The sequence below is a fragment of the Stegastes partitus genome, unplaced genomic scaffold, assembly GCF_000690725.1.
Source record: "Stegastes partitus isolate 25-593 unplaced genomic scaffold, Stegastes_partitus-1.0.2 Scaffold414, whole genome shotgun sequence".
Lineage (NCBI taxonomy): Eukaryota > Metazoa > Chordata > Actinopteri > Pomacentridae > Stegastes > Stegastes partitus.
Genome location: NW_007578145.1, coordinates 96,028 through 119,062, shown reverse-complemented (window position 1 = coordinate 119,062; position 23,035 = coordinate 96,028). Strand labels below are relative to the sequence as shown.

General features: G+C 41.6%; 2 protein-coding genes across 3 annotated transcripts in view; one reads left to right on the top strand and one right to left on the bottom strand.

Annotated features, from left to right (window-relative positions):
* Positions 1–555: 555 nt before the first annotated feature.
* mmd2a (monocyte to macrophage differentiation-associated 2a) lies at positions 556–14,702 on the top strand. Its single transcript, XM_008285718.1, has 7 exons — positions 556–875; positions 5,186–5,267; positions 8,172–8,332; positions 11,147–11,221; positions 11,326–11,427; positions 11,603–11,672; positions 12,715–14,702. Exons 1-7 carry the CDS (start codon positions 736–738, stop codon positions 12,913–12,915), a joined length of 831 nt encoding a protein of 276 aa, XP_008283940.1. The 5' UTR covers positions 556–735; the 3' UTR covers positions 12,916–14,702.
* A 47-nt stretch (positions 14,703–14,749) lies between these two features.
* Positions 14,750–23,035, bottom strand: part of ap5z1 (adaptor related protein complex 5 subunit zeta 1) — a 10,215-nt gene continuing 1,929 nt past the window's right edge. Inside the window, exons 3-18 of one of the 2 annotated variants that reach the window (XM_008285719.1) lie at positions 22,427–22,607; positions 21,624–21,774; positions 21,381–21,493; positions 21,080–21,254; positions 20,781–20,822; positions 19,036–19,176; positions 18,838–18,875; positions 17,826–17,988; positions 17,489–17,667; positions 17,235–17,377; positions 17,030–17,148; positions 16,434–16,561; positions 16,217–16,314; positions 15,599–15,731; positions 15,240–15,454; positions 14,750–15,144 (exon numbers count right to left, since the gene is read on the bottom strand). In XM_008285719.1, coding sequence (XP_008283941.1) covers positions 14,892–15,144; positions 15,240–15,454; positions 15,599–15,731; positions 16,217–16,314; positions 16,434–16,561; positions 17,030–17,148; positions 17,235–17,377; positions 17,489–17,667; positions 17,826–17,988; positions 18,838–18,875; positions 19,036–19,176; positions 20,781–20,822; positions 21,080–21,254; positions 21,381–21,493; positions 21,624–21,774; positions 22,427–22,607 — 2,272 coding nt within the window. In that variant the 3' untranslated portion in view covers positions 14,750–14,891. The remainder of the gene's footprint in view (positions 15,145–15,239; positions 15,455–15,598; positions 15,732–16,216; positions 16,315–16,433; positions 16,562–17,029; positions 17,149–17,234; positions 17,378–17,488; positions 17,668–17,825; positions 17,989–18,837; positions 18,876–19,035; positions 19,177–20,780; positions 20,823–21,079; positions 21,255–21,380; positions 21,494–21,623; positions 21,775–22,426; positions 22,608–23,035) is intronic. The other variant, XM_008285720.1, reaches the window with a different exon arrangement.

Genomic DNA, 23,035 nt, shown 5'->3' with positions numbered 1-23,035 from the left:
GTATTTTTTTTTCTCCAACTCTGGGCCAGAAATGTCCACAACAGCAACACTGGTGCTCCAATTTTTTCCAGTTTTATTCCCACAGAGGAGTTTGTTCATGTATATTTAGCAGCCTGATTTTTGAAACATTTTGTTCTATAAAACATGGCTAAAATGGATTTTACAAATTCCCCTTTGAAAACCTTTTGACCTTTAACCTTGACTTCAGATTTCTGTTCTGGAAGTTAATGCAAATGGAAATGTATGTCAAAATTTGCACATTCTCACATATGAAGGTATGATGACATGAACAACTCTCTTCAATCCCCTTTCATCATTTAGTCAGGTTTTGGTGTCTCCTTTGTGACTTTCTTCTTGCATTGTCCTCGGTTATGTTCCAACAACTTCCCCGATGACATGCCCCACGAGTTGAAAATTAAAAAAGGACGCAACAGAAAGTGTTAGTGTGTGTGGGGAGGGATCACTGTTTGTTGGTGCGTTATCATCGGGAGAAAGGGGAGGGGAGAGGAGGAGGAGGGGTTACAGGCTCGGTCCCGCGGAACATCCTGCAAACACATCTGAGACTCGCAGTAAAACTCCGCACTTTTCCCGTCACTGCGCACCGCCTCCCGGCTCCGCGTTGGGATGACTAGTTGTCTGATCCCCCGGAGAAGTCCGAGCACTTTTGCCGAATCCATGCAGTTGTTGCCGACCTGTAGATGAGAAGCTCTGCAGGTCGTTGGCCCTGCTGGACTTATGTTTTTATGTTTGGACGCACGGCGCTGGGATATCCGGAATGGGGAATCCGTAGGAGGGACCGCACTGGCTGGTTTACTGTTGCGCGCATCCACGCAGCCTACGCGAGAGATGGACTTTAAGAAGACTAAATTTGGAAGGTAAATATAATTTGCTTTGAAAAGTTTGATCTACAATATGTGGCACCATGTTTTTCATGTGTGACATGCCCTGTGCGTCTATGCGTAATGACGCGCTGGCACCGGGACAGTCAGAGGGATGTTATAGATTAGTTTTGTGTTTGTGTTTGTGTGTGTGTGTGTGTGTGTGTGAGAGAGAGAGAGCGAGAGAGAGAGAAGCAACGAGCTTGGAGAGCAGATATCTTTACCTCACCAAGACAGATGGTCAGTTTACTTTTCAGTCTTTCTGTCAGGATTACTGTATTCTATGCATCAAGTTGCTTCTTAATCTGTTTCACTTTGAACTTCCTTTTGGGGTCATAGTTCAACATGGCTGCAAATAATCACTGTTGATCAAGCTGTCGTTTGTTTTCTTGATTAATGTTGTTTGTTCTATAAAATGTCAGAAAATGTTTTCCAAAACCCAATCTGACCAATGTCTTGTTTGGTCTATAAATATAAAAATAGTCATCTTTATGAAGCTGCAATCAGAGAGTTTAGATTTATTTTCAAAAAATTACTGAAACTAATTGTAAAAATATGACAAGTAACTGATGAATCATTGCAGCTCTATAGCTCAACGGTAGTTAGAGACAGCAGTTACGAGTATACTATGTTGAATTCTGCTTCAGGGCATTTATTTGTCAGTTTGTCTCTGTGTTTGTGTGTATGTATGTGTGCGTGTGCGGAACTGAGAGATGGTGATAATCGTGAGAACCAGTTTTTGAGTCCCAGAGGAGATTAAGTTGATCTTTGCTGTAAAAGGAATAGCCTTAGAGTTACATAGATTATAAACACTCACACACACAGACTCCTGTAGTGCACACTGTCCTACCAGGATCCAAAGGTTCTGATCCTCTTAGATGCGATCGAATGTATGGAATGTGCTGTAAAGAGCTTTTATAAGCACACACTTGCTTTGTGAGATGAAAACACGGGTTCCACGTGCGCGCAAAAGCACGCAGGGACATGCATCCAACACATGACGCACGTCCATGTGCAGGAAAGACAGAATCTGAATAAAAGAAAGAGAGCAGAGAGAGAGAGAGAGGGAGCAGTGCTCTGATGATGACAATAACGTCGTCTCTGAGCTGCCTGTGAATCCTTCCCTTTCAGTTCATTACACACACACATACACGTACACACACAGAGTTCTGTCAAAACTGATTAGAGGACATCAGAGTGCCACATTCAGGTCCCTACAGAGCCACAATTCTGTAACAGTGTTCAGAAAAAAAGACCTTTTATGTGCACGGCACCGCCTGAAGACACACAGGACAAAGGAAGAAGAAATGGCAGCCCAACAATCATCTAATGTTGTCTCACGAAATGTTTTTTTTTTTGTAGAGTGAGAAAGTGCAGATGACACTGGATGGTAAAAAGCATTTTGTTTATTTACTGTTTTTTGTAGGATTTGGATTTTACAAATGAGCACCTTGTTGATTATGAAGTAAAACTGATAGGAGTTCCAGAAAAGTAGATTAAGAGCAAAAAAACTGGATCCACGACTTGCAAGATCCCAAAAACTGCACGGAAAGAGAGAAAGAAAAAAAGACCAAGAGATGTGCTTTAGAGAGCCCTGATGCTTTACCCATTAAAACAACAACAACAACAAACAACAACACTCCTGTTCTGAAAATTTGTGCTGCTACTGAGTGGTAGGGTTCGGTTTCAATGCATCGTTATTGAGATAGGATCATCCTCCTAATTTGTGCCATTGCATCCATTCATTTTTTTTCCTAATTTTCAAACTTCAAAGTATAATCTTGTCCAGGAAAGAACTGCAGCTGTTCATTCTTTCTAAGCTGATTATTTAGAGTCAGACGGTTCCTGTCCCAGCATGCACTGCAGCAGAGGCCGACAAACTGTCAGGCCAAATAAATAAAAACCATTTAAATTGATCTACACTATAAAGACCTTCGAAAATCACTGTTTTCTGTAACTGTAACGTTAAGCAAACCTCTGTTAAAACCACTTCCACGGTCTGATTCACTGTTCGAAGACTTTGTGCCAAACACTAAACATGACTTTCTCCTTCCCTTCTTCTATCAGCATGTCACCATTTTCAAATTCCTGTTCACCTCCAACCTCCAAGCAGCAACCTACATGTTAGAAATCTGAACCAAAGATTAAAATCATGCAAAATGGTTGCTTCTGCTTGGTTCTTTTGGTGAATTAGCCATTTTAGTGACAGTGTTTGTCTCCTGTCACTAACTTTGCAGGAGCACCATCACTGCATCCGGGGCTTAGAAACACAAACACAGACACACTTTCTACAGATTATTTGGGAGGGAGAGGAGCCATAATCCTGCTGCAGTAAATTATATAATTAAGCAAAATGAAGTGGACTCTGTTTATCAGTCTGGCAACAGTTTAAAAACCATTAGTTTTAGCAGGTTTCATTGGTGTGTCCTAAACGTTGAGTCGTCATGCAGAGGCCACATCTTTTTGCAGAGAGGAATTAAAAAGTCCAGAAGCAGAGAGAGCTTCCTTGTTGCACGTTGGCACAGGTGGAGGAACCAAACGGCCATCTGTTCTGGATGGAGGGATTACTCCACAAAGAGAGGATGACGATGCTCCAGGCAGTGAACCAGAAAAAAAAAAAGAAACATTTTGACATATTGACACAATGTATGCAACACAATGAGGAGCAGCAGAGAAGGTGGAGGAGCTGCAGGATCAAAAATGAATCCTCTAACAAGTTTCAGGTTCGCTCTGGTCTGAAAGAATCGAAAATGGGCTAAAGAAGTTTGTGGAAAAATCTGACCTGTACACCAAAAATAAAGCAGCGGCAGCAGACTGTGTGTAAAAGATGGATGTTGCAACATCCTTTATTAGTTTGTGGTCTACTGCTTTGAAGCTTTGAGCAACTTATGACACCTTGAGGACACTGATGCAGCTGCCAATCAACAGCTGTCCCTGTCCTAAAACATACCTGCCTCATCGTCTATTTTACTCTGAACTGGGCCATAATTTTTCAAAATGAGCATCATGCTGCATTGAAGCAGACTTGAAACTAGTGATTGGGAGGTAAAGTCATTAAAATGTAAGTAAGAAATGTGCTTATTTTCTAATAGACTTTTTTTGCAATTAGACTCGTTAACTGCAGCCGAGAAGCTATGTTCATTTTTACATACAGTCTATGTGAGTGACAGAAACCTGACGTAAAAAAACAGATTCAGGTTGAAATGACAAAACTAACCACCTTGAACAAAAACCAGAGGATGAGAGGAAGAAGCTGCATGGAAGAGCTGAAGACTAACTGAATAAACTCTGTGTTCTCTGTCCCCCATAACACAGTTACAGTATTTTCAAAATTGAATCAATGGCCAAAAATTGTTTTATTGCTTCTTTACTTTTCTTTTCCACAAAGCTGAACTTTTCTTTTCCTTTCCTGCAGGTACTGTTTCTCAGCCATTATGTTTCCAGTTGATATATGGTTCTCTTTTCAGATTAAAAATTAGTTTGGATTATTAAATTTTTTTGCTATGTCTAGTCACTGTGTTGTGAATGTCTCCAGGAAGTGTTTTGGTAATCAAGCGTTCGACAGACTTTCAGGTGAGGAGTGTGACAAGTCGAGCTGCTGCAGCCATGTTGCCTTCATTTTTTCTTCTGCTTCAGTTCCTCCTATTTGCTCTTTCCACTGAACCGTTACAACAAACAGCAGTAGGAGTTATAGGCGTGTGATGATGAGCGGTTGCCCTAAATGTGTAATCAAATAACACAGCTGACCAACACAGACACACCTGTGGCCTCGCACGAGGAGCTACGTTCATACTTGTTGTTCATTTCAACGTAAAGAATGTCGTTTTGTAACATCCCCAGATGTGTTATTTTCCTGTTAACTGGAACTAAGAGGTTTACTGCTGATTAAATAGCTTATACAACTCACACACACACACACCCACGAGAATACAGCACACATGTGTAAGAACTTTCAAGTAGTTAACGCTTAATGGTGTCTTCTTGTGACATCACTGGTGACCATAGCAACATGGACAATTGGCCCAGTAACGATGAGGCGCACTAAAATTCAAACGTGATGTGGATTAGAGACCTGTAAATCCTTGAAGAATGTCCATCGCACGCACACACACACACACACACACACACACACACACACACACACACACACACACACACACACACACTCTGGCTCCATGGGTTCAGTTCACAGTTGCCTTCTACACTAATAAAGCAGAAAGGCCTCCAGATGTACTTTTATTACCTGAACACTCTCTGAAGACTTTCTCCCCTCCCTCCTCCCCCGTCCCCTCTCACCCGTCTCTCAGGTTCATGAACTGCAGGGTGCCGGCCAGTAAGAGATACCAGCCCACTGAATACGAACATGCTGCAAACTGTGCCACACACGGGGTAAGCATCCGCACATGTCTTCAGAATAAAAAAAAAATCTGTTTTACTGTTTGTGCTGGAAACCTTATGAGCAAGTTAACTCATGCTGAAAGGAGATTTGGTAGACTCAAAGTCTACCAAAAAAGGAGTCCCAAGCCTTGATTACACTTGTGTGTTGATGCTCACATTGACAGCGACGGACACCTAAGGATGAGTAGTTGTTGTTGTCAGACTGGTAATTATACGTTTCTCCTGCTTTCCCTCATCCCCACCCTCACCCCAACCAGTTGAGGCAGATGGCTGCCTTCTCTGAGCCTGGTTATGTCAGAGGTTTTCTCTTTTTGGTTCCTTCCCATTGTCACTGACTGCTTGCTCATAGGGAATCCAAAGGCAACTTTCGATTGTTGGGTTGTCAGTTTAAAATTCGTACGGTCTTCATTTTACTATGTGAAGTGCCATGATATGACAAATGTTGTGAATTGGCCCTATATCAATTAAACTGAATTCAGTATGTGAAGATCCACTTGGCATAAATTTTGTCATCTCTCCAATCCCGCAAAAGTCCATGTGCACTCTTCTACACACGGCCCAAAATCTGTGTCTGTATGGTGACTACACTACAAAGACAATAGTCCACATGCTGGGCAGTAGTGTGCATGCTTGTAATACATCGATCTACTATGCATGTATGCAGTGAAGTTTCGAACAGACTAGATAAAGAGCAAAAACAGTGTGTCCATGGTGTTCATAGTTGTCTGTGTGTACGTCTGCACAGGAGCATAATCATGACTCTTTACTACATCCCTTGTCCGTTGGAGTCCACTGGAAGGACTCGGTTCCATGCATGCACAGGTGATCGTATCTACGTACTGTGATCGTTAGATTCGTACTACAACACAGAAAAGCCGTCTGTGCCATTGCACTTTTTACAGTATAAACCAGCTAGTTACAGATTGGCCTGTAGCACTGTGTTAATGTGATTATTCCTGAGGTATGTCAAGCGCAGTGGGCAGACATGATGCAGTAACAAGTTGCACATGTTGGTCTCTTGTCGACAGGCGGAAAAGCAAGAATCAGCTTTAACACCAGCCTGAAGCTCGATACAAAGGGGAAAAGAGACAAACTGAACAAGCAGAGACAGGGCATTGTCTCCCAATTCTTAAAGTTGTGGTCTTTTTGGGGGCATATTTATACATAAACAAGGCGTATTGCACATTCCTCCTCGTATTCACTCTCTTGAAACAAAACATTACTAATGTTTTACAGGACTGTCGTTGCCGCTTGGCAGGAACAGACAATGGCTTCATTGTCATCTCATGATTCAGATGACTGCATTTGACCATAAACTACAAACCATTAATAAGTAACCCGTGTGTGAACTGTGACACCACTAAAGAAAGGACGTTTTTTTTCACGTTCGCTCTGTCCCCGTGTAGCGAGTTTGTCAGTTTAGAGAGGCCTCTGGAAAGATGGAGGGGATTGTGAGGAATGAGGCAGAATGAGGAGGATTTTTGGCTGTGCCATAGAGGCAGTGAGATAATCTGTTCGTCAGCCTGTAGTTTTCTCAAATCTGCTGTAATCCCTGTGTGCTCCGGCCCGAGAGAGAGTGAATGAAACAGCCGGACAGAAGACAGAAGAAAGACGAGTGAAAACATGGACGCAGTGATTTTAAAGCGTCAAATGTTTTCTGTTATCAGATACATCTATTAATTTATTCACTTCAGGTTCAATGTCAATTAAAGTGATTTAATGTCGAAAATACAGTTTAAAAAAAAGGGTATTGGTTGGACTGGAGTCATCAGGAGACACGGTGATGTACAGCCGTGTGCGTCATAACTATGGAAAATGATGTCATGTCTCCTGATGACCTAAAATTTGTGTCCATATGGCAACTATGCTACAAGTACACACGACTGCAGAGCATTCACAAATTACTTAGATCTACTGTGCATGTATGCAACAGAGTCTTTCAAGCAGACTAGAAAAATAGCATAGTGGTAGTATAGTAGCAGTTTTAGACCCGGATAGTAGAAGGTTGATGGTAGACTTTCTGTGTACACAAGTGGTCGCATTGTGTATGTTTTGTCATCTCCCCAAGTGCCAAAGAGTCCACATCAGGGGTGGGCAATCCTGGTCCTCGAGGGCCACAGTCCTGCATGTTGTAGATGTTTCCCTCTTCCAGGATCGTTATCAGGCTTCTGCAGAGCTTGATGATGAGCTGATCACTTGAATCAGGTGTGTTAGAAAAGGGATACATCTAAAACATGCAGGACTGTGGTTCTCGAGGACCAGGACTGCCCACCCCTGGTCCACATGAACCCCACCACAGACATCGCCTGCAGCCCAAAGGTTGTGTCCATGTGCGACCATATCAACCATATCTACCTTGCATGTATGGAACCGCCGTTCCAATCAAACTTCTGCAAACTAGAGAAGAACAACAATTATGCATCTGTGGGTATCCACAAGTACATTGAGATATATTATCTATTACTCTGGATAGAGCCAGCCTCACTGTGTCGTCCTGTTTTTAGTCTTTGTGCTTAGCTAATTAAGCCAGCTGCTAGTGTTGTTTACTCCCATCAATGTATTTACAGTCAAATTCATCAGATCCTCAACATTAAAGCAAAGGTCTGTTACCTACAATGTTAAACTGCAGGGTAATCTAGAGGTTGTTGTTTTGTTGTGGATTTAGACAAAAAAAAGAATATCAAATAATGTCAAGAAACATGAATAGAAAATTAAAATAACTACACAATACATCAGAAAAGCTAAACAACAAGAGTGTGGATCTATGGAGGAAGCTCTGCTCAACCAAAAGCACATTTTATTGATTTTTTTTTTGTATCACTGAGAAGCACCTATACAATAAAAATGTGTGTACTGTGAGGAAAATGATAATAATTTGTGACTGATGTTTTCTAGCTGTGGATCCTCCCCAGTCTGGTGGGCGGGTCTGTGCTCTACTTCCTGTCTGTGGACCAATGGCACTGCGTTGCTGCCTGGCTCTATGGGAGTGGTCTCACGGGCCTGTTCATCACCTCAACGCTCTTCCACACTGCTGCCTGGAAAATCAGCCACCTCCGGTGTGTGTTTGTGTGTCTGTGTTGCACAAAATGCGGGTAGGAATTTGGCAGATGTGCATGTGTGTGTGTTCACGTGGTGCTCTGGTAGATTTAGAACACATGCAGACATCGAGTACGTCAACCAACACAGCTAGAAGACCAGACATCAGGCGACAGATATGGCATGGTCATGAAAGTGTATAAGAAAGGGCATCACTTGCATATTATCCTCATTCACCCTGGAGATTCCTGCACTGGGACCCCACTGTGTCTGTTATTAGAATGCATCTGGAGGTTTCTCAAAGGAGTGGCCACGTGGATATGTAACAGATAAGGAATTGGATACTTCCAATTCTTATTTTGCAGTCATGTTGCTAACTATCTGTGCATAGACTAATACTGGTGCAGTTCCCATTTTGGTTATTTCGGTGACCACTATTTAAAACAGCCCAGGAGAAGAGATGCTGTGGAGTATTTGAGGGGGTAAAGTTCACCTATAGGCAAGACATCCATAAATCAACACGGAAATTTCTGTTCCTATGTAGTGATAATTAGTAAATTACAGCTTATTATACAATAAAATGTGTTTTGATTACTACTCGATGAGTTGCTCTAAAGATTAGAGGTCAAGTTCTATAGTGCAGCTTTATGTACATTAATGTCTCTGCTGCAAATACCCCAACGTCAAAATCTCCCTAATAGGAAAAAAAAACTTTATATGACAGAAAACAATTTGACTTTAGTAAACAGATCAGGCTTTCATTTGGCAGAGTTGTATTTGAGAACTTTTGAATCAGGTTCAGGTTCATGAGGGGAAACGACTTCCAAGTAGCAACCTACCACACGGAAAAAATTGAATCGTGCCCTTCTTGTTTTTTGTTTTTGTTGCGGTGGATTATCAATTTTAATAACAGTGCTCATCGCCTTTCATGCAAATGTTCCCCCACAACTATTCCAAACATCACCATTTTGAGGGAACACCTTGACCGCATTCTTTGCTTAGTAGTAGGACAACTGTGACTGGCTTAAAGCAAAAAACAAAACACAATGATAGTGGTGCAACCAGACCTGAGGCTGTTCATTAAGGCCTCATAGTTTTGCTTTACGGAAATTTTAAGAAACAGTCCACGAATTAGGTGTTAAAAGTCAAATGAACCTTTTTTCTGTAGTTTTTAAAAAAAAAATCTAAACAGAGGGTTGAAGGACAGAAGGTGCCTCTAGACAGATGTGTGATTTGTGATGTTGAGCTACATGAACACAAACTGACTTTCACTGCTTTGACAGTATAAAAATGTTTGACAATTTAAATGAAATCTTCTCTGTTCATCTCAGAAAGTTATTCAGGTAACAAATCCAGACTAATATGTTCCTGCTCATTCTGTCGTTGTTGTCTAAAGAGACTCAGGATTTATTTTGTCATTTTACTCCATAGCATGAACTCATTTAAAATCATTATATTGACTATATTTACATTTTTACATGTACATATAGGGGGTTCCCTCCTGTACTTTGGGCTCAAGAACATGTCAAATGACCAAAGTAAAGTAAACTCACTTTGATGTATAAAGAACAGAGATCTGGACTACTATTTCAATTCTCCTACAAGCCTGGATGATTTTTAGTTCAAAGCTATGTGTCCTCCTAAAAGTCATACGACAGTGAGGGTCAAAACGCTGAGCGGTTATTGTGATACTGCTGGGTTTTATTAACATTCTTGACTAAGAATGTATTCATATTGTACAAACAACCACCAAACAGACACAACAAGCACTGTTTTCTTTAATGAAGGACAGAGTTGGAGGAATGTGTGTTTTTTTTAAACAAACTCGTAAAAATTCCAGGAGACGTAAATCCTTGGATGATAATATTTCTGCAGTCTGGATCCTGTTTATTTAGGAATTCTTGATAATGAACAGAATCTGCTTTTTTATGGCAAATCCTTTTTACCATTTATGTATTGCAGATATCTGTAATTAAATGATTACTAGTCAAAAAACCCACCCAATAAACACTTTCATTACAGATGTGAGCATCTGAATTACAACCAGCTCTAACTCCAGTTTAAGAAATCCACAGTTTTATTCCAGCTAGTCCTACTTGTGGTCCAAGATATCTTCAGTTCTCCTCGTTTCAAGATATCTACATTGTCCTTTTTTAGATTCTTAAATTCAAGTCTGAAGTAGTCAGAATGCTGCTGCAGATATCTCAAATTGTAGATATCTTCAGCTGGAATTTTGTCCAGTCAAGTTACAGATATACTCACTTAGAGCTCTGACAAGATAAAATGATGTCGTAGATATCTGTAGTTACATCAGAAGCTTCTGCAAGTAGGAGGAAGATGGAAGCTTGCTTTTCAAACATACTATGGTAACTGTTAACAAGTTGTTTTACTGACGCATCAGAGCCGCCTGATACCAAAGCTCTTGTAAATTTTTAAATTTACAAGACTCCAGCTCTTCACAAACTCCTCACCGAGGAGTTCTTGCTATTTCACAGCGTTTTCTAACCATCTTATCCACTAAAGCAGTTGCCATTTACTGCTGCTGAAACTGTTTAGAAGCTTTGCTGGACTAATATCCAATGGGAAGCCTCACATGAGCAGCACCACGGATGACAATTTGTGATGTTTGAAATAACTGCAGCTTCACATGGAAATACAGATACCTCTCACTTTTGTTTCAACCGGTCAGAATGTTTTAATGTCTGGAATTTAACTTCTAGATAGTCAAACTCCTATTTACTAAATGTTAACTAACTTCCCATAATATTTTTACCCCAAATGCAGATCTAGTTCTGTAGTAGAAATGAGCTCTTGTGTTTTGTGTCTCTGTGTAGGACAGTGGAGCAGCGTTTCCACATGTGTGACAGGATGGCCATCTACTTCTTCATCGCCGCTTCCTACTCTCCCTGGTGGGTCCAGTGTTATAAATTATACGCAATCTGAGGGACAGCAAAGCTGGTTAACAACATCCCAGTGATCACACCGCAGTGATGTGTGTGACATGTCTCCTCAGGTTGATGCTGAGGGAGCTGGGGCCCTGGGCGTGCCACATGCGCTGGCTAATCTGGGTCATGGCTTGTATTGGATCCATGTATGTCTTCTTTTTCCATGAGAGGTAACACGGTCTCTCTTCGTGTCTCTGCTCACCGGTTTGACACAGTTAACCTGAAACCAAACCCCCACCCACCCTCAGGTGTTTACAGCAAACACTTGACGAGTGTTTGAAGCAGAAACAGTTACGACGATAAAAGGAGATGTCGTCTTTTCATGTCCCAGTTTTCTACCTGCAGGTACAAGCTGATAGAGCTGCTGGGATATGTCACCATGGGGGCTGTTCCTGCTTTGGTCATTCTGTCCATGGTAAGCTCAAATAAGTGTTGTCTCTCTTGGCTTCTAAAAAAAGCTTTCTTTAGCAAGTCCTTCCACGGCAACAGACTTCCTTCTATTGTTAGTGAAGCAGATGGTCGTTGTTAAAAGAACCAAACTGAGGCCTCCTTTTGTTTTAGCCCACAATCTACGGACACATCTAAATATCATTTCTGTTTTCCAAAGCACACGACTTACATGGGCTTAAATTAGAGTAAGAGAGACTCAAACTCAACACTTCACCTTTGTGTTTTTGTGATGTGGTTCTCTAGTCCTTGGGTTCCAACTGAAATATCTCAACATTTGTGTTACCAAATACGTTCACGTATGGTCTGGGGTGTTCCCGGACCCTACATAGTAATGTCTGATCACCTCTCACAAACAAAACTTAAGCCTGTTAGAGAGCAACACACATACTCATTAAACTGGAGTTACACTCAGCAACTCATGTTTCTTAAAAAGGACCCCAAACCTACGATATACAAAGAAACAAGGATTGGGCCTACAATAGAACCCTGAGGACTCCCACAAGCAAGTGGGGCTGCAGTTGAGAATATTCTCCCAAGTAAAGCAAACATTTTCTGTCAGATATAGCTTGAACCATCATACATTGCGGAATGAAGGTGTTAGGAACGTGAAATTTCTCAGTGATGCACTTTCTTTAAAGACAACTATTGAAGATAATGTGGCTAAAATATGCAAAACATGGTCTAGCATCCCTCCAGTCCAAAATGTAAAAGTATTCACCACAGCTCTATTTTTTGGGCAAATACTGTTATTAATATTATTTTAATTAATTAATTAATTAATTAGTTTATTTTTTACATCAAAGCATCTGACTATGTGTCTGATGAAGGTCAAGGACCAAAACATTGCATTAATACATTTATGATAAGTTAGACAGTGTGGGAGTCTGTTTTTGAACAGTTACGTTTGACATTGGTTGTGTTAAACGTGCTCTAGCAGAAACTTTGATCTGATTTGTTTGAGCTGCAGATGGTTTTATCTCCTAACTCTTCCACTGGATATTTTACAGGTGGAGCGTGCAGGTGTGTGTGAACTTGCCATTGGAGGCGTTTTCTACGTGGTGGGCATCGTCTTCTTTAAGAGTGACGGCCTCGTCCCGTTTGCCCATGCCATCTGGCACCTTTTTGTTGCAGTCGGAGCAGCCATTCATTATTACGCCATCTGGAGGTACCTGTACTTGCCTGGGCCAGTGCTGCAGACATCGAGGTGACTGGATGCTGTCATCTGGGATTACATGTTTCCATACCGAGTGACTGATAAAAGTCTATTTTAGTCATTGCATCAACTACCACTAACTTAGATACCTCCAGGGATGGTGCTGATGATCTGACTGCTAAAGATCAGAGGAAATTCGCCTCAACTGGGACCAAACACTTTGTCTAATCTAAATCTGTTGAAAATGCCAGTTTTTTAATATCTCGCCTCACTAGACCAAACTTAAGCAAAAACATGATTCTAAGGCTGCTGACATTGTTATAGACAATCACACTGCCTTATAAGTGACAGAGACTCTTTGGGTGTGAACCTTAACTTGTGTTCATCACCTCGAAAAGTGGTGTTTACATAGTTGCCCTACGTTCAGTTACAGGATATAGTTTTAGAAATGAAGACTGATAACACTCATATCTGCAACAGAGAACTGTGTAAATGTGCACATTCCTATCCATCATGCAGTATCATCACAGAGGAATCTGACTGAACACAGATTTATTATCCAGTGTGACCATGACCCTTAAATATACAAAGTCTTAAACTATACTCACCCATAAGAACAAAGAGTCCTGCAACAGGTGGTATAACCCCCAAAGAGATCTTAATCACATGAAGGGACAGAAGACATCGAGTTGTCCAATATGTTATGTGCAACCTACCGAGCAACGACCATGACACTGTGGGCAAGTGTGTTGAGGAGACCTGGAGCTGTTTTAAAAGCAAAGGTCGATCACTTTTAGTGCCTATTGAATATCTTTGTCATTAGCCAGACAAAGGAGACACCAGCATATCACTGCCTCGACACTAAACTAGTAAATCAGCTGCTTCACGTTTAATATGCAGACATAAGAGTGGCATTGATCATCATAAACTATCTTTTCAAGCGTCTTCTTCTCTTGAACTTAATTGACGACTGTTTCCTTTCAAGTGATGTACCAAAACAAGCAATCCTTCATGTTGGTGCTCACAGCTACAGTCGTGTAGTAAAACTCACAATTAGGCTGCTTTTATTTGACTTTTTGTTCATTTTTAGGCTGAAAAATTAGCCCCAAACTAAAAGAAAGTTTATTCAGGAGCAGTTTCTTTTAAGTTGTTGTGGATTTTGCCAATCAGACTTGAAGATAAACTTCATTGATTGATTCCTCACTGGGGAAATTTAAATGTTACGCGACACAGCATCATATCCAGGTAATATCAATCAGCCGTTAATGAGAAGATTGACTGCAAATTATTAAGATAACGATCAAATACCAAGTTGATAGAAGTGGCTTGATTGTGAATCTGCTGCGATTTTATTTGTTCTCGAAAACATCTAAGACCACTTTGATGAGTCAGATGTTACAATCACACTAAATGTCAAGGCGTTGTGCTTTTAGTATTTTGTTCAGACGGCTCTAATCGCCAGTTGTTTAATCAAAGTGGTGCACTCTTTATCCACGAGCACTTTTCTATCAACAACAGCGACATATAATGTTGAATTCCTGAGTGTCCTGTGAGTATGACAGAATTGGATGGTTGTGTTACACAGGTAGATTATATATGCAAATTTACATTTTTATTTTTATAATTTTTGATTTTATATATTTCCACAAGCACTGTATTGATAACAGTCTGAGGATGTTCCTAAACTCTGGTAGTTCAACTGTTGTTTTTACTTTCAGAAAACACTTACTCAGGTAGTGAGCATTTATATTTTTTCTTTTTTCTAAATCAGATGATCTATTTTGTAAAAAAAAAAAAAAAATTCTATATCTGTGAAATCACTGTATTAAAGAAGAGACTCTATATTGACTGTAAAGGATTTCTGTACTTTCTGAATAATCATGAACACCTTCAATCACAAAATGTCATTTATTCACAAAAACAATGTGCAAAAATCAAACAAGGTCGATGTTAGAATAAGTCGATTTTTTAAACTGATGTGTCTGCGAGTGCAAGATGATGATGAAGTGTGTGTGTGTGTGTGTGTGTGTGTCACTGAGAGTGTGTGAGGCTGGTGAGGGCTCGTAGCTGCAGCGGCATGGCCACGTTAGTGTCTCTGTGCCACTGCGGTGTGGTGATGTGGGGAGATGGGGTCAGGATGCTCTGAGCCACACCGGGAGCCTTCAGCAGTGACCACAACTCCTCGCCTCGGGTTACTATGGCAACAAGGTCCTCCTCATCAGAGCACCAGGGAACAGATCCGCCTCTGGTTACCGTTCTCAGCTTGGAGAGGAACAGAGACACCCTAAAACAGACACAAACACACAGTTAGATTACAGATGACAGTATGAACCCAAACAAATCAAAAAAAAAAAAGAAAGAAAAAAGAAAGTCATTTACCTGGGTATGAGGTCATGTGACCGTGATGCTAGCTTTGCAAGAGCGCTCATTAAAGTGGTGATGACTCTCGGGGCGGGGCAAACCGCTCCAGGAAGACTGCCAGACGAAGTGATCTCAAACAATACCGCCTCCAGTGTTTCAAAACAAGTCGTGATGAGTCTCACAGAGCAGCGACTGTCACATGACACAGAGAGGTATTCTCCCAGCACCCACACCTGAAAACCAGCAAAGTTTCAGAGTCGAGTTTTGGCACATTTTATACTGTTTTTCAATGATGCTGAGTTTTAACAAACGAATCAAATATGACAGCCAGAAAGGATCTTTAAGTGCTCCTCTCGGCAAACACACAAAGTCTTTACCACGTGTGTGTAGATTTCTTCTTTGCTGTACACGTTGCCAGGGATTCCTGCAAACTCCAGGAGCTCGTGAGACTGGTCCACCACCAGAGAGGGGTGGAGCTTGCACAGCCTCAGCAGATGGCAGCTGAACACCCTGCAGAAACGGTGAAGACGGATGGAGTGACGAGGAGATCAGGGTGAAAAATAATCTGAACTAATAGCAGTTTACCAAACAGTCCACATAACTATCAGTCTACTTTATTTTTATTAATTATTAATAGATGTGTTATTGTAGAGCAAAAAGAATGATAAATTGTGTCTTTTGCTCTTTGGGATGCTAATGGACCAATTTGGTTCCTAAAATGTGGCAAAAGCCTTCCCTTCATCACAAAAGTGCTGTTGCTTTTTTATGACCATCTGTTAATGCGTCTCCTGCAGTACAGACTTGTGACTAGTAACCAGTGACTTGTAAGATTGCTGTTGTAACTTTTACAGAAGGGTGAGGCAAGTGACCATTCAGTCATGAAGCTGACATGTTCAGGTGGTGTCAGATTAATGGAAAAGAGAGCATGTCTGAAAGCGGCTACCGACAGAGCCTTTAAGACAGAAAACATCAGTTCCGGTTGTTTTTAGGTTTACCTGTGTATCTCTTTGATGTATGTGGGGATGTTGAGTAGGACGCAGCTTCTCTCCAGCATCACCAGAATCAAATGTGCTAAAAGTTTCTCATCAGCCACCTAGAAAAACAAATATGATGTAGTTTTAAACATCCAGTATTTACCCACAGCTGTGCAACTTAATGAACATACAGCAATTACAGTTGTACTGAATTTGTAAAGAAGTCAAATCTCTTCACCGTAACAATTGTGTTGAAGTAAATGTGCAACAGCACAGGGATGGTCTGGGCACACTGAACAACTCTGGGCCAGTCGGCAGCCTCAGTTAGCAGATCGTGGAGCGTGCTCAGTCGGTCAATGGTGTCACCTGAAGAGGAAGATGCAAAATTAGGGTGGTTCCATCCACTATGTTTCCAGAATAAAAGCTGCTTGACCCAGCCCAGGTTTAAAAGGTACAAAACAGTCTGCGAAAATGACAGTTTTAACAACCATAGGCTAGATTTCTTGAAAAAATTATTACTGTTGCTTTATGTGAACAATTCCCATTCCTCCATGCAAAAGGAGGAGATACACACTCCTATGTTATTGCTCCATCAAACTAATTTCATTTATTGGCATGAATGAAAACTTCTGAAAAGATATCACCAGCAGATTAAACCACAATCTTAAAAGGCATTTTAACATTTGAGGAAATGTTTCATTTTCTTGCTGGTAGTTGACAAGACTGACACCTCCCTCATATCTGTGCATCTCTGAGTATGAGGCTTATGTCTGGGAAAAGGAGGATTTCTCAAAACGTCACATTATTTTCCTTTACTTCTGTGACTGTCAGTACCTGATCCTGCCTCCGCTCGAAGCATGAAGAGGAAAAGCCCTCGAAAAGAGGGGTTTCGAAATGCATCTAGTGACAGGAGGCCGCGGCCGCCGGGCTCAGAGATGGGCAAACACGTAGATCTGCAACATACACAGAGACTCAGTGAGGCGGAGATATAAACTGTGAATGCAGCGGTAGGCTGTTTTGCTCCTGTGTGTTCATGAACCTTAGCTGCAAGACCAGCGTAGCGGAGAGACACGGCAAATCCAGTAGAGTGTGGAGCAGCTCCACTGCAGTCGCAGGTGTAACCAGAGAGGGCAGCAGATCCACAAAGTCATCCACGACTGCTGGACTGTCCCAGGCTAAAAACTACACAGACAGAGAGATTGTGTGAGCAGAACACAGCGTTTCCCACAATAGTCTACAGCACTTGTGTGAGATATAAGATGCACAGTCAATAGTTTGCACAGGTTTCCTCACCTTCAACAGGTTTGGGAAGAAGTGTGTGTACTGCGGAACTCGAAGTTGAAGTTTCTCGAGGTTTAGCCGCAAAAAACGTAGAAGCTCGTGTGCCAGGAAAGGGTCGTTAAAGAGCACAGCAGGAAACTGGCCCAGCACCAGCTTCCACACACTCTCACAGTCCAACGCCGCCATCTCACCTGCACAGATTCAAGTGCACATTCAGGCTTTTTATGCTTATGTATGCAGACTAACAACAATTTACAAGTAACAGTATTGGAAAGAGACCTTGCTCTCCGTTCTTATGTTGTAGTGAAACTATACAGCAGTTATGAGCACATATGATGAGGATGCATACCGTGGTTGAGGTAAAACTGTGCTATGGGCAGCAGGACTCTGGCAAATGACAGATCTGGGCTGAGGCGACCAAAGAGGGCTTTAATGCAGGGAAATGTTCTGAAGACCAGCGAGGCGTCTTCAACACACACACAGTCTAGGATGCACACTGCCTCCACCAGACACTAAGAGAAGAAACAAGACAAGCACGATGAGGAAATGAGCATAAAAGCTGGTTTACAGTGTTGTATCAGCTCCAACATTAAAACCACCGACAGGTGAAGTTAATAACTTTAATTATGTTGTCACAATGTGACGTTCTGCTGGGAAACAGTGGCTCCCAGCACTGATGTAGACGCCACTTTCAGACGTTTGCTCCTTCCCACTAATCTGACAGCACAAGTCTGCTTCATGTCTGAATGAGCACCCTGCTGCTCACTTTTCTGTCAGGTCAGGATAGACACAGTAATGTCTCACTTTTAAAATAACATAAGTCTGAACCACATTAACAAATAGGCCGGACAAGATCTCAACAGACTTCTTCCATATTTCAGCACCAACACTAGTTCATAACCATCACAGAGAGCAAAGGACACACCTTTCTCATTCACTTTTTTCCACAATTTCACATCTTTTACAAACTAAAATGACCATAAAAATAGAACTATAGTTGAGACAATAATGAATTATCAGTAATGAATGTAAACTGGGTTTTACTTAAAACGTTAAACGGAGCAGAGGTTTTGTTTGTTGTTTCCAGCTGTTTGTAGGAATCTTTCCTCTAAGTTTATTAAATACCTGCAGCATCAAACAGCAGCAGGAGCCACTGACACATGTGGAACAACAGCAGTAACTTTGGTAATGACTCAAAATTAAAATTAATCCTTAGTCAGTGCCAAGTGTTTGAAACAGATTTAAACCCATAAAATGTATAAGACTTAGACATGCAGTATTCTTACTTTTTAGGCTTTTTTGTTCCAGAAACTGAACCAGTGTATAAACGTACAGTGTTTTACAATAATACACAAGCTCACCGCTTTTTGCAGTTCTGTGTCCGTCTTCTTTTGTGCCTCTAAAGGAAAAAAGAAGAAGACACATCAGAGCACACACTTACACAGAGTAAACGACAACATACAGATTCCTGAGATGCATATCCCTGTTATGCAAGCAACTCTACAGCGTGGCTCATTTCTCTCTCACATAATTGCAGTGTAACGTGCGCACACACTCACTGCGATCGCTCTGTTCGATGAGGCGTTGGCAGTATTGGAAAGCCTTTTCTCTCAGACGCTCCTTTGGAGGCAACAGTCGGCTGGAGGAGGAGGTTGCTGAAACCATAGAAACCACTGACCCATCCACCTCTGAGCGGTCATCTGTGACAGAGGAACAGATTTGTGAACCTCATATAAGCCTCCATCCGTGTTAGGAATGCTCCTCTCCCTGACTACGTGTTGAGCTCTTCTCTGCAGAAAGGTGGATATTAATCTTACAGTTTTGTTTGTCTCTTCCGTATCGTCTGGAGAAGTCAAACATCAGTGACTGGAGGCAGACTTGTAGGTTCAACTTTGAGTTTAATTTATTTGTTTGATTGAAAACACATTAAAAGGACATTCAATTAAAAATCGCTAACTTGTACAAGTGTTAAAGGAGTTGTCTGTCTCTAAGTGTAGCCCTGTGATAGACTGGTGACCTGTCCAGGGTGTCCCCTGCCTTCGAAAATTTTAGGATAAGTCATGGTCTTAATTGTTGTTACGCCTATTTCCTGTTTTATTTTGTAATTCTCCATCCTTGTGTGTCTCTTGTTATTTTACTTCCTTTCTTTGTCTGCTTCCCTCCTCTGTTGATTTCCGCTCGCTTGTCTTGTGCCAGTTGGTCCTGTTCTGTCCTCCTTCTGCCACCTTGTCGGATTACCTACCTGTTCACTTCCTTCCTGTTTTGTCTCCTGTTCATCAATTACTAATGTGCCAGCTCTACATTCAGCCTGTCAACAGCCTGCTAATTTCCTCCCAGCTCCAGATCCAGCTTGTTACCAAACTCTTTCTCGGCCGACTTGCCAGCTCCAAAGCTAACCAGCCACGAGGCTGCTAACTTCCATCCTTGATTGCTCTGTTCCAGGCAATTTTCCAGTGGGCTTACACTGATTGTTTCCTGCCTGATCCTGCTACCCAAGATTCCCAGTGGCTCTGGTCTTTGTCTGTTCGTCTCCGTGCATCTGAGAAGGTCTCCAATGCCTTGTCTGTTCCTGTCCCTGCTTTTGAGACGGCCACAGTCCCTTCTTCTTTTCTTGTCTCTGAGAGGGCCTCCACTGATCTGGAGTGTACACCTCTGTCTGCCATCATCAAGCCCAGGGCCCTGCCACACTCAGCTGATGCCACTCCTGCTCCAGAGTCAGAGTCAGCGGACACTGCCCATCCTCCAGAGCCCAAAGCTTTAAGATTAGCTTGCTATTAACGATGAGATGTGATTGAGACAGTGGCTACAGCATGACTAAACAACTGTTGGAATGATATCAGAACATAGCAAAGTAGTAAAATTAGGCATGAGAACCACTAACATCCAATCACCAGAGTGTTCAGAGGAAACACTCAAAGGTCACGAATGCCATAACCTTGCTTGCTACACATGCTATTTGCACACAACATGCAGCTCTGTGGCACGTGTAGCTGGTTTAGTACACAGTTCTGAAAGTGGCCGCTGACAGAGCGGTTAATTCACCACAGTGATCCAGTCACTTTTAAGAATTCATTAGGAAATTTAAATGAAAGCAAAAAAAAACGTGTGAAAGTGGAGGTTAGAGATCGCAGACGAGGATTTCTGGCTGGAGATTGATTGATCAAGTAGAGTGGTTAGTCATTATTATGATAAGTGTTGGAAGATTATCAGTCCTGCCCTGGTGTTAAACAGAAGATGTAGGAGTTAAGGTTATGTCCTGCCTCTTAGATGCAGGTGCATGCAGTGACAAACTCTCACATCTTACCATTAGAAAAGGAGTGGGAGAGGCTGAGCTGTAACCTGTTTGCTGAAGATAATGAAAACACAGAGCAGGTCATCTGAGACGGGTGATATGAAGGAATCGCAGCCTTCGTCATTCACAGTTTGCGTCAGATGTTCCTCAACAGACCAAAATTCACTTATTTGTTGTTTATTCATTTTTCTAGGAGGCGGATTATTGAGGTAATAAGGGTGAACAGAGCTTTAGAGTCATTCATTTATAAAATATAACAAAAGCATGGGGACGGTAAAGGATTGTGGTCTGCATGAACTGTAGGGTCATACCTGTTTCTGCGGTGGTGTTGCCATTGGAAGCAGAGTGGGAGGTAAGAAGCCAATGGTGCAGCATGGAAAAGGAATAGACGTTCATCCACTGATCTTCAGTGAAGCCTTGTCCCACACACAGTACAGTGAAGAAATCCCCTGACACCGTCCCATCCAGCTCTGCTATAGGCACCGGCTGACAAACAAACAGAGGAAACAAGTTAAGAAATACACAAACTGATCCCTGCATTGTACATACTTTTTACACCGTTCTCAGCTCAATGTAATCTCTACAGGCTGAATATGAACACAGATTGGTCACCTGACGGGATCTGGGCCCTGTGAAGAATCTCCCTGAGGAAGCTCCACCTCCCTGTACGATACTCGCGTAACGCAGCCAGTCGACAAGCTTTTTATTCAGGAGGGTCATGTGATCTATAACCAGCCAAGAGCGGAGAAAGGTCTGTGTGAAAACCTCCCATAATGCATAGAACTTAAAAACAAACATGAATTCTGAGCTGTCTGTTCGAGCTTTGATTTTGGTGAGCTGGAAACCAACTGTCACCTTCAGTGAGGCACTCTGGACTGTGTGTGAGGACGCTGTTGAGGACCGGAAGGACGTGCATGAGCGAGTTAGCCGACCCTTCAGATGGCCGGTTGTCCAGACTGCGAAGGAGCTGAGCACAGACAGATGAAAGATCGGCTCTGGTTCCGGCCTGTTGGGGTCAAAGTGTGAGAGAGAAATGAATTAATGAATCCATCTGAACACTGATAAATGTCTGCAGCCGTTAATATGGTATCCAACAGTGTTTATATATTAATTGGCATCAAACTATGTTTACTCTGGAATTCTCTTAGATTGTGGTACTTTTTGCTTTTATACCTTAAACTCTTTTACTGTTGAAGGGTTTTAACAAAAATCAATGTGCTAATTTATCTCTGAACCCCAAAAGACACCAGCAGGTTTGAAAAGAAAGTAATCTTGCTCAAATTACACCATTTATCAGAGCCAGAAACCGCAGAAACTGAAATAATGACCACATCTTCAACTTTTTACTGTTCATGAATTAATAATGTGGATTTTGTGGATCAATGAGGATTTTCAATGTGACTAAAAATCATGTGTAAAAATTTAAGAACTTTTCAGCTGAATGTCTGAGTTTAAACAGAGCAGAGAGGAGACAAGTATGGAGACAAATTAAAAATGTAAGCAGTAAAATGTCACTATAGTACTTTTTTCCCAGTATTTGTAATGCCTGTGGACATTTGGAAAAAATAGTTTGTAAAATAAAATAGACAATAGAATCTCACAAGTGTTTCAAAATCATGATGAATGAGGCTTCACAAGACTGTTTAGTGTCTGGCTACCTTTGAGAGCAGCAGAGCAGCGGTCTGGCTGTTCAGTTGACCGACGTTCTCCTGGATGTAGTTCAGTTCCTCACCAGACAGGGGCGCCATCTCTCTGAGTACAGCAGAGCTCAGCACCTGCAGCTGCTCTACCGGTGACGACAGGAGTGATAACAGCCTCGTCCGAAGCTCTGAAGGCAGCCTGTGTTGACGACAACAGAGGAGACATTAAAGGTCAGAGAATAAAAGCTAATGCTGGATATTTATTACATTTGACCTAAAAGAAAAATTAAAAAAAAGAAATCTATGGTACAGTGCAAATCAGATGCTCTTTTGTTAATCAGATCTTTGTCAACTATCTTGTATGTCTTGTATGTATCTTGTATGTATCTAATATGTTAAAGGCCACACATAAAAATGATTACAAATGTATGAAACTGAGAGGAAGTTGCTTTGTGAAGTGTAGAAAACGCAGCCCAGATGGAAAGACTGATGACTGAGCAGCTAAAATTTCAGACTGAGATTCTTTCTGAACAACTGAGAGCAATGAGTGCTTTTAAGAAAGAGAAGCAAGAGGATGGAGAAAAAGAAAAAGGAAGAGATTGACAGCAAAGAAGGATAGCATGTGAA

Coding starts and splice junctions, on each gene's coding strand:
- mmd2a (XM_008285718.1), top strand. CDS start 736: ATGTTTTTATGTTTGGACGCACGGCGCTGGGATATCCGGAATGGGGAA. Junction 876..5,185: donor AAGAAGACTAAATTTGGAAG/GTAAATATAATT, acceptor CCCGTCTCTCAG/GTTCATGAACTGCAGGGTGC. Junction 5,268..8,171: donor CAAACTGTGCCACACACGGG/GTAAGCATCCGC, acceptor GATGTTTTCTAG/CTGTGGATCCTCCCCAGTCT.